General features: G+C 35.7%; 1 protein-coding gene across 1 annotated transcript in view; it reads left to right on the forward strand.

Moving 5' to 3' along the window:
* The window catches only part of UGT2A2 (UDP glucuronosyltransferase family 2 member A2), a 47,596-nt gene extending 44,295 nt beyond the window's left edge, over window positions 1-3,301 (forward strand). The window contains exon 7 of the mRNA XM_006729320.3: window positions 1,735-3,301. Coding sequence (XP_006729383.2) covers window positions 1,735-2,014 — 280 coding nt within the window. The 3' untranslated portion in view covers window positions 2,015-3,301. The remainder of the gene's footprint in view (window positions 1-1,734) is intronic.
* Window positions 3,302-10,901: the final 7,600 nt, after the last annotated feature.

The following is a 10,901-nucleotide window of genomic DNA, read 5'->3' on the forward strand; positions in this document are numbered from 1 at the left end:
AAAAAAAAAAAAAAGAGCTTCAGGAAGGCTGACTATGATCTTCTGTTTCTCATAAATGATGATCTTGATGTCTAATGCATTAAACTATTACTGAGTTGTTACTGCTGATAATTTGGTTCATTTTACTAAATAAGAGTAAGTTCTGTAATTTTTTAGAACTCTAGCTTATTTCATGGAATACCATTAAATTTTATTATTGATTTGAAAACTACTGATGCAAAAGACAGAAACATAAGTACTCAGGATTTTCCAATAAAATACCTAAAATTATTTATTTTAAAATATCTTAATATTAACTGTAAACCTAATTCTAACTCAGAAATCATCTGAGAACAATAGAGTTTAGTATAGAGTGCATATATGGATGTATTTGTGTTCCATTTATTACTTCTTAAAGGAATTAAGGAACACAAAAGATTACACTTAAATACATAAAGCATAGTAATTTTAATTACTTATAATATTTTAAGATAACAGTCATGTAACATTAGTGTACAATAAGATGTTAAATAATCATTTTAAATATGAGCATAGACCTTTCTTGTCTCATTTATAGGAAAGCGTACTTTATTTTTATTTGGATTCACAAGTACAAGTTTATCTAGTATATATGTATTTAAGATTTTAAATCTCTATCTATAAATGGAGAAAACCTTGGACAAAAATATGATTTGGAAAGATAAGCTTTTATTGTCACTGTAGTTTGCCTGAAATATTTTAGGACAAACCACGTGAAATTACTGCTTTAACCCTACCTATATTTCAATCCAATTGAAAGAGTAGGACTATTCTTTCACATTGCACACAAAAAAGAACACAAGTAAATTATCCCCTCCTACTGGATCTAGCATACCATGTTCACTGGTGAATGATGATCACATTTCTTCTTCTCCAATCCCAGAAATGTCTAACTCACACCAGGGCATCTCTTCACAAATCACTTACCTTCCAATATCTTCATGTTTCCAAGTTGCAACTATTATTTATAACACAAAACCAAAAGGAAATAAACTAATTCTGGCTCATCAACTAAGAAATGTCAAGTGAAGATAAAACCTGCCTTTCAAATACATACCTATACCCATTACTGTTTGAGACATTAGAGTTAACTCCATATAACCATTGCTACTTTGATGCTTATTGATTGGGAGCTCTAGTTCTAGCAAGATATTTCTATTTATCTTAAAAATTCAAAGTCTATATCCTTGCCATTTCCAAAATTACCCTAGTATCTTCACCAATATTGATATTGCCAATATAGACACTGTCCCTTGCATCACAAAGACACAGTGTGTGCAATGGAGAAGTTATCCCAGTGCCAAGATCTTAGACACTGCAGAAATGGTTTAGTAATGTCAATTATCAGCTTCTTGTCTGTAATCATGAAGTAGCCAGAGATTAAAGACCATGCTTGGGTTATTTGCTGTCTTGGTTTTTGAACAATCGTGGAAAATATACACAATATCAAAATTCCTCCTTGGAAAAATTAGGTCATACATCTGCAACAAACATTCTATTTTTTTTTATGTCTGCATTTCACCACATTCTGTTAAGAATATATTTCTTCTACATCCTCCCTTCACAATTCTTAACATGCTATGCAACCAACAAAGTTCACATCTCAGCAAGACTCAATGTACCTATGGCCTTTGGCTTACATAACATATAGCATGTATCACATCTTACCAGTAATGAAAACAAAAATTCTCTAATTTCTAAATTTTTGCCTACCAGTTATAAAGAGAATGCTATGAGGTTATCAAAGATTCACCATGATCAACCTGTGAAGCCCCTGGATCGAGCAGTCTTCTGGATCGAGTTTGTCATGCGCCACAAAGGAGCCAAGCACCTGAGGCCAGCTGCCCACAACCTCACCTGGTTCCAGTACCACTCTTTGGATGTGATTGGGTTCCTGCTGGCCTGTGTGGCAACTGCTATATTCTTGGTCACAAAATGTTGTTTGTTCTCTTGTCGAAAATTTGGTAAAACAGGAAAGAAGAAAAAGAGGGAATAGATCTAAGTTTGGCAAAGGCCTATTAATGGGCAATCCTGTTCATTCTAGCCACAGTGACCTTAATGAAAACAGATTATCTCCATCCTGTTTTCAAAATTCCCACTCCTCTACCTTAGCCTAGAGATAAAGCCTAGAATTCAACATGATCATTAATTAGTGAACATGTCCCAGTCTTCCTTTGTCTTTTCCCAGGTGCCTTTACCCTCTTCTTCTCATTTTCCTGTGACAGGGACACTAATAATTTTATGTATCTTCTATTCAAAATATCATTATTTTCATTATGCTTAACCTTAAGAATATGCTGACTAACAATATGCTGAATCCTGAGGAGCACACAACATGTGAGTTGAATGTGATGGATGTAGGGAATATAGAAGAATAAAATTCACAAGTTCCCCTAGAATATACAAATCAAGGAATCACCATAGATTAGTATGCTATAAGAAGCATAATGATTTCTTTTTTCATGAAAAATAAGCCCTTCTGCTTGTCCAAAGTTATTGGGGTCAGAGCCTAAATTGATAACAATGGTTATAGTGTATCATACTAGGGAAGGTCTACAAATTCCCATTCAATCCATAGGTAATTATGGCCTGTGTTCCTGCCTGCAATCAACTAGCCCTCTAGTGTGCCTTTTAATGCAAGGGTCTGGGGACTGCCCTCAAACAAAAGAGATTAATTGAGTCATTATTTTTTCTCAGGGACAGAGAATGTCAGCAATATGTTAAAGGTGGCCAGATCATTTATAGAGAAAATAATTAAGAAATATAGAAAAAATTTTATGAAATTTTTAATTAACAGTATATTGGTAACATTAAAGTTAAATGTCAATTTATTATATTGAAAAATCAGTAATGCCCATAATCTATAATCATTCTTTATAATCAAAGATTTAGTTTTCTAGCAAAAACAAATATTTACTTGGAATGTAAGATCATTGTATTATTTTTCGGTCTGTATCTTTTACAAATTTAAATTTATCAATTAAGTATTATGCCAAGCATATAAGTAAGATATTAATAGATCTGCTTGACTAAGGGTATGTTTTAGTAAATATTTATCATGGAAAGCACTAATTAAAATTCATAATGAATCAGCTCTGCATTAATTTAACAAGACTGCACTTTCTTTACCCCTTATAAACTTAATGATATATTCTAATTAAAGTTTTAATTTCAGTATTTCATATATAATTGAGTTGAATGACATCCGTTGGCTTACTGAAAATTTTGAAATTCATATTCATTTTAACATGGCATATTGAAAATTACCTCCAATTTAAAAATAACTGCATGATATATAAGAATATGTATTTCTTTTTTTTAATATGTACATTACCAAAAATGCAAATAAATTCTTAAATTTTTTTGTGAAGGCTAAAAATTTATTTGTTAAATGTTAACATTTTTAAAAGGTGATTCATGTTGATATATTTTGACTTTTACAATTTGGTCATGGCCTGAGAAAAGCTGTTTATGTTTGCTCTGTGCCTACTTTATTTTCTGCTTTTGGAATACAGCAAATGGCTTAAGATCCAATGAGAGGTGGGCTAGCGATTCATGGTGTTGAGCACTACCAAGTTCAGGCACCCATTTGGTTTCTGAGACTGGCTGCCCACAACACAGAGATTTGTTTCTGCACAGAGATAGTCCCTGCTCACCAGTTTTCTCCCCTCCTGCTGATTATCTGCAGGTTTCTTCCTTTGCCTGAATAACACCAGAAGGCAGCTGGCAAAAATTCCTCGGTGATACCAACTGCATTAGTCAGTCTAACTGCAGCATATATTTGGATAATAAACAAACAAATAAACAAATAAAAATAACACACACATACATATATACACGGAGAGAATGGACTTTCCTTAGCTGTCTTTTGCAAAACTGTTCAGATGAAGAAACTCTCATCCTTAGTAAGCAGAAACCAAGTCCCATTAACCAGAGCACTGTTACATAGCTCTTACATTCTCAGACCCTGGAGCTATTCGGGAGGCTGCACTTAATACTTTTATTTATTTTGTTCATAAACATTACATGTTCCCCTCATCTTCTGGCAGCAACTCCCCTGGTTAGGATTCTTTACCTGATAGAATGATCCAAAACTTCATGCACTCCAAATAAATGTCACCAGCCAAGTTTATCTTTGGCATTGTGAATCCTTATACAGCCAAGAGAGTAATGCCTTCTCTGACTGAATTCTGAAGCAGAGGAGCTCAAAATAATCAAGCTCAAAATAATTCACAGTTAATAATCTAAGTAAATCATGGCTATATCCCTGGGTGGAATCATTCCTCCCTTGAGAAATGCAACCTTCAAACCTTACCAGACTCCAAGTTGTAATAATGAAAAACAAACTTGTCTAAGGGAAATAGTGAGGCATACTTGTTAGGGGACTCATTCCCACTTTCAGCCCCTTGAGATCTGAAACCATGTATTCAAACTAAAATACAAAAGCATATATACGAGGTTATGATTTGAAGCGTACACTGCATCCTTTAAAACAGCACCTAAAATATATAGGATATTGTCTCCCAGCTAAAACCCTGAGAAGTTCTCATTAGCTAAGGGGGAATTTGGTAAAAATCAGCAAATTCCATGAATATTAGACTGTTGCACTTCCTTCATGGTAAATATGTTTCCTGGTCATGCACAGTGTTGATATCAACACCAACATTTTTACTAAGGTTTCATGTGCACAGTTTGTGATCTGGCAGAAATAATACAGAGAATTTAGGGGAAAACCTGTTATTTGGAAATTATAACTACTTCTCTGAAGAAAAAATGGTGCATCCTCTAGGATGAAGGTGACCAATGCAATTTTTCTACTTTTTGGCTAGCTAGAACCCTTGGGAGTTTACCATATTGGGAAGGAGGTGGGGGGGAATCCCTGCTGTTAACAAGTTGAGCACGTAACAGCTGAAGTAGCCAAACGAGGCTTGGTGAGGTGAAGTCCGTGCTGTGCATTCATATATAGTTTCCCCCCGAGTCTCCATTGCTCCTTTGTGAATGAGCTTTTTTTAAAAAAAAAAGATTTTATTTATTTATTTGACAGAGAGAGACACCGCGAGCGAGGGAACACAAGCAGGGGTGAGTGGGAGAGGGAGAAGCAGGCTTCCCGCTGTAGGGAGCCTGATGTAGGGCTCCATCCCAGGACCCTGGGATCATGACCCGAGCCGAAGGCAGATGAGCGACCCAGGTGCCCCTGTGCATGAGCTTTAAGATCAAATTCTGGAGGATCTGGAAAAAGACATCAACATTTGCAGGACTGCTCATCCAAACCACCTTATTATTATTTTTTTTAAGATTGTATTTATTTATTTGAGAGAGAGAGAGCACAAGCAGTGGGAGGGGTAAAGGGAGAGGGAGGAGCAGACCCCCTACTGAGCAGGAAGCCTGACAGGGGACTACATCCCAGGACCCTGACACCATGACCCAAGCAGAAGGCAGGTGCTTAACTGACTGAGCCACCCAAGCGACCCCAAACCACCTTATTATTGAGACAGTTGTCTGTAGCACTATAGAGGGAATTTCCACAGAATATGAGTATCTTCATAATCCATGCAAGCTCCAGGAGGTTTATTCACATACTTCTACCTCAAACGTTCTTACCTTTCAACTTCCCTCTAATTATTCCCAAATCTTTGACAAACCAGTCAATCCATTAGCCTTGGCCTATGAATCTATAGATCTGAAAGGAGATCACTTTTTTTCTCCGTAAAAATGGAGTCACCTGGATGTATTCCTTGATATTCTACCCATTGGAAAGATTTTACTCCACCACTACCATTCAGAGACACCCTTGAGTGGAGCTGTAACAGTGGCTACTCCCTGATGCTATGAGAATATCCTGTGTACTCATACATAAATTGGGATGTATGAGAATGTTTTCCCTATTTTCATTTGGGAATCCCCTTGTGAGTCTGAAGGGGATTGACAGATTTATTTAAAAACATTGGTAGGGGCGCCTGGGTGGCTCAGTCGGTTAAGCGTCTGCCTTCGGCTCAGGTCATGATCCCAGGGTCCTGGGATAGAGCCCCGCATCGGGCTCCCTGCTCCGCGGGAAGCCTGCTTCTCCCTCTCCCACTCCCCCTACTTGTGTTCCCTCTCTCGCTGTGTCTCTCTCTGTCAAATAAATAAATAAAATCTTTAAAAAAACAAAACAAAACATTGGTAGGTTCCATAGGAGTCTAAGCCATCTGCAGAGACAATTTATCTGTATTTCTGGAATTGCTCTGACCTGTTCTCATATATACTATATCTATTTAACTGTAGAATGTTGCTGCTAATGTTCAGTCATATTTTTGTTGTTACCACAGCATAGACCATCACAAGTAGCATAGTCACTTGGTGCCTATGGTTAGGTATTCAGTCTTAGCCAGAACTCAGTAACAAGGCAGGGGCTGTTTTTTCTAGGAAGGAGAGATACCAAGAAAATAGGTCATAGTTTTGCTTCAAAATCCTAGGATTCTCTTTTTGGAGTTTGTCAAAAGTTTATTTAACATTGCTATCGGCTACAGGCATGGCAGATACCCTTGGATTTTCTTTTTTTTTTTTTTTTGTGGTAAACAAAAACAACACATGAGATCTACCCTCTTAACAAAATTTTAAATATACAGTACAGTGTTACTAACTATAAGCACAGTGTTGTACAACAGATCTCTAGAACTTGTTCATCTTGCATAACTGAAATGTTATACTTCTTGAACAAAAACTCCCATTGACTCTGGCATCTACCATCTGCCTTCTCCTTCAATGAGTTTGATTACTTTAGACATCTCATTATAACTGGAATCATGCAGTATTTTTCCTTCTATGTATGACTTATTTCACTTAGCATAATGTCCTTAAGTTTCTTCCATGTTGTAGCATATGACAGGATTTCTATCTTTTTTAATGCTGAATAATATTCCATTTTATGCATATAGCACATTTTCTTTATCCATTCATCTATGGATAGACATTTAGGTTGCTTCCATATCTGGGCTATTGTGAGCAATGCTACGATGAACATGGGAATACAGATATCTCTTTGAGATAGTGATTTCAGTTCTTTTGGATAAACATCCAGAAAAGGAATTGCTATATTATATCAAAAAATCAATTTTTAATTTTTTGAGGAATCTCTATACTATATTCAATAGTGGATGCACCATTTTCCTTTTCCTATATATTACATTACATACATTTACTTTACAACAGTGCACAAGGATTCCAATGTCTCCACATCCTTGTCAATGCTTCTTCGTCTTTTTTTTTTTTTATAATGGCCACTCTAACAAGTGTGAGGTGATGTCTCATTGTGGTTTTGATTTGCATTTCCCTGATGATTAGTTATGCTGAGAATCTTTTCGTATACATGTTGGCCATCTGAATGTCTTCTTTGGAGAAATGTTTATTCAGATTTTCTGCCCATTTTTTAATCAAATTCAATCACTCAGTTTCCATACAGATAACAAAAGTCACCTAAGGTGTGTCAAACAGGGACATTTTTTTTTAATTTTTTAAATTTAAATTCAATTAATTAACACATAATGTATTACTTGCTTCAGGGGTACATGTCTATGATTCATCAGTCTTATATAACCCAGTGCTCATTACAACACATACCCTCCCCAATGTCCATCATCCAGTTACCCCATCCCTCCACCCCGCTCCCCTCCAGCAACCCTCAGTTTGTTTCCTATGATTAAGAGTCTCTTATGCTTTGTCTCCCCCTCTGACTTCGTCTTGTTTCGTTTTTTTCCTCTCTTCCCCTATGATCCTCTGCCTTGTTTCTTAAATTCCACATATCAGTGAGATCGTATGATAATTGTCTTTCTCTGATTGACTTATTTCACTTAGCATAATACCCTCTAGTTCCATCCACATCATTGCAAGTGGCAAGATTTCATTTTTTGATGGCTGCATAATAGCCCATATTTAATGGACTATATATATATATATATACACACACCACATCTTTATCCATCCATCTGTCTTTGGAGACCTGGGCTTTTTCCATAGTTTGGCTATTGTGGACATTGCTGCTATAAACATTAGGGTGCAGTTGCCTCTTTGAATCACTACATTTGTATCTTTGGGCTAAATACCCAGTAGTACAATTGCTGGGTCATAGCGTAGCTCTATTTTCAACTTTTTGAGGAATCTCTATACTGTTTTCCAGAGTGGCTGCACCAGCTTGCATTCCCACCAACAGTGTAGGAGGGTTACCCTTTCTCCACATCCGCGCCAACATCTCTTGTTCCTTGATTTGTTAATTTTAGCCATTCTGACTGGTGTGTGGTGGTATCTCATTGCAAACAAGTACATTTTATTTTATTTTTTTTTAAGATTTTATTTATTTATTTGAGAGAGAGAGAATGAGAGACAGAGAGCACGAGAGGGAGGAGGGTCAGAGGGAGAAGCAGACTCCCTGCCGAGCAGGGAGCCCGATGCAGGACTTGATCCCGGGACTCCAGGATCATGACCTGAGCTGAAGGCAGTCGCTTAACCAACTGAGCCACCCAGGCGCCCCGCAAACAAGTACATTTTAATGAAAAGAATACTTAACAAATATCTGGACTATATGAAGGGAACTAAAAGGAATGGTGAAGCCCACAGACAACAACAGTGTAGGCCATTACTAACACATTAGGCTAAGATGTAAAGGAAAGCAGTAATGTTCTCAGAGACTGGTGAAAATAGGAACTGTGGAAGAAGAAATCAATGGCAAGAGATGTAGTAATGGAAGGACAAAGTGGTTGCCTAAGACAAGGTCCCAAGCCAGGAAGGGAACCACAAAAAAGAAAAAAAAAAAATATATATATATATATAATTGCTTTCTTCAACCACTATCTGAATCCAACCAGAAGCCACATGGCAGAGGAATTCACATGATATAGTTCACAGAGCTGAGCCTCCTGAGACCCAAAACTAGAAAAGAAAGTTGAGAATAATAGATCTGGGAAGATAAAGAATAATCACAGCATTCCAGGGCCACCATTGGGAACAGAGACAGAGAAATAGAAGATATAAAGTGAGAATAAGAGAAACTAGGTATCAGGAGTGAAACGGATTTTATTGTTAGGGAAACCAGGAGAAGATGGTGTTTCAAGAAGGGGAGAAAGAATAATTGTGAAATTATTTAAGTATTCTCATTGATATGTGATGTAAAACCAAGGAAACTTCTATAACACATTAACTTTTAAAATGCACATGAATTATCACTGAGGAGATTGTATCTGTACAGATACAATTGTTTACCTGAAAATCTAAACTTATTTAATTGAATAATTATAAGAATTAATAGCAGCTAAATAAAATGAGCAGATACTGAAAATTCTATGAGTGCTTGAACTTACTGAATATAAACTATTGCTAGGTATTTTGTTAGGTGATTTATACATTTCTCTAGTACTTAAAACAACTCCATGATGCAGACATGTTCATCTTAGTAGAATGAGTAAGAAAGCTATATGCACTGAAGGTTATTTTGTGGGGACATATAATATCATAAGGGAAAAACAAATGTTTACATATACATATAATTACACTTATATAAGTGTAATTACATTTGTATTAATTATATGTGCTAATGAACAATGACTAGAAATATGAAACTTAATACAATATTCATTTCTTTCACTCATTCAACAAATATTTTTAGAGAAAACATGGAAGAATTTTGGAGAATCATTGTGTTATTACAGAGGATATGATAGTTAATAAGTTAAACACTGTACTTTTCTCTATGAAAAATGAGTAATGATCCAAACAAAGGAATTACAAACATGGGTATGAAAATAATATTGAGAAGTTTATGACCATTATGTCTTTCTGTATTTGTCTACTATTAACATGGCTATTTTTGTTCATTTATCAACAACAGAAATTAGAATATGTGCCTTTTAAGAGCTCCTACCAGATTTTGTTTTCATAGAGAAAAGTTCAGTGAAAGGAATGTGTCCAGCGAAGAGAAGGAATTAAGGTGGATTCTGGGATTTCTACCTTGTGAGTGTATTTGAACAGAGTTGGCTTTTACAGAAATAGAAAACAACTGGGAGGAACAACTTCTTTGAGATTAATATGCTGTGTTCTCTTTTGAATTTATTCACTTTAAAGAGCCAAAGTGATATTTAGGTAGAGATTCTTAGAAGTCATTTGGATAACACAAGGTCTCAACCTCAGAAAATAGTAAAAGAAATAGGTTGGGGGTTAACAGCATAGAGACTTTATAGAAATGAGAGACCTAAACATTGGTTGGTTCTTTATCAGTGTGATGGTAGATTTTTTTTTAAGTAAAAAAGAAAATTGTACAACACATTCCAAGTCTTCAAAAGAGATATGTGGAGTGTTAGGGATTTTGGAAAGAAACAGTATTGAGAAAGAAAAGATAGTAATGAAATAGGGTAACAATACTGTATTCAGCTAATAATAGGGACCATGGAGAGGGGTTATCTTTTGCTTGGGTTGTAGAATATGAGTAAAATCTCTTTGAGAAGATTTCAAGGTAAATAGTGTTCCAAGGAGGGCTCTTGATTTTTGTTAATGGCAAAATGTGTATTGATATTTGAAATTTTATTTCAAGATTCTGAATATCTTCTTTTCCCCCACCCAGTCAAGTTATAATTTCAATCCAACCTCTACTGAGATTTGCTATTGTAGGAATAATGAATCAATATTTATTAGACATAAAAAATGAGATATGACATTTTTCATGGCTCTCTAAATAATCTCCCATTCTATAATATTATATTTTTCCTTCTACCTCCATTTTTCACACATAAATACACAGACATTCACATGCACATGCACACACCACACTATGATTCACGATTCTTCACAAAGCCATCTCAATGATGCAAGATGGGAAAAATTATACTCTTCCCCTTTTCCCAAATTCATCTATTAAT

This window comes from Leptonychotes weddellii, chromosome 2 (assembly GCF_054177405.1).
Source record: "Leptonychotes weddellii isolate Sample4059 chromosome 2, ASM5417740v2, whole genome shotgun sequence".
Classification (NCBI taxonomy): domain Eukaryota; kingdom Metazoa; phylum Chordata; class Mammalia; order Carnivora; family Phocidae; genus Leptonychotes; species Leptonychotes weddellii.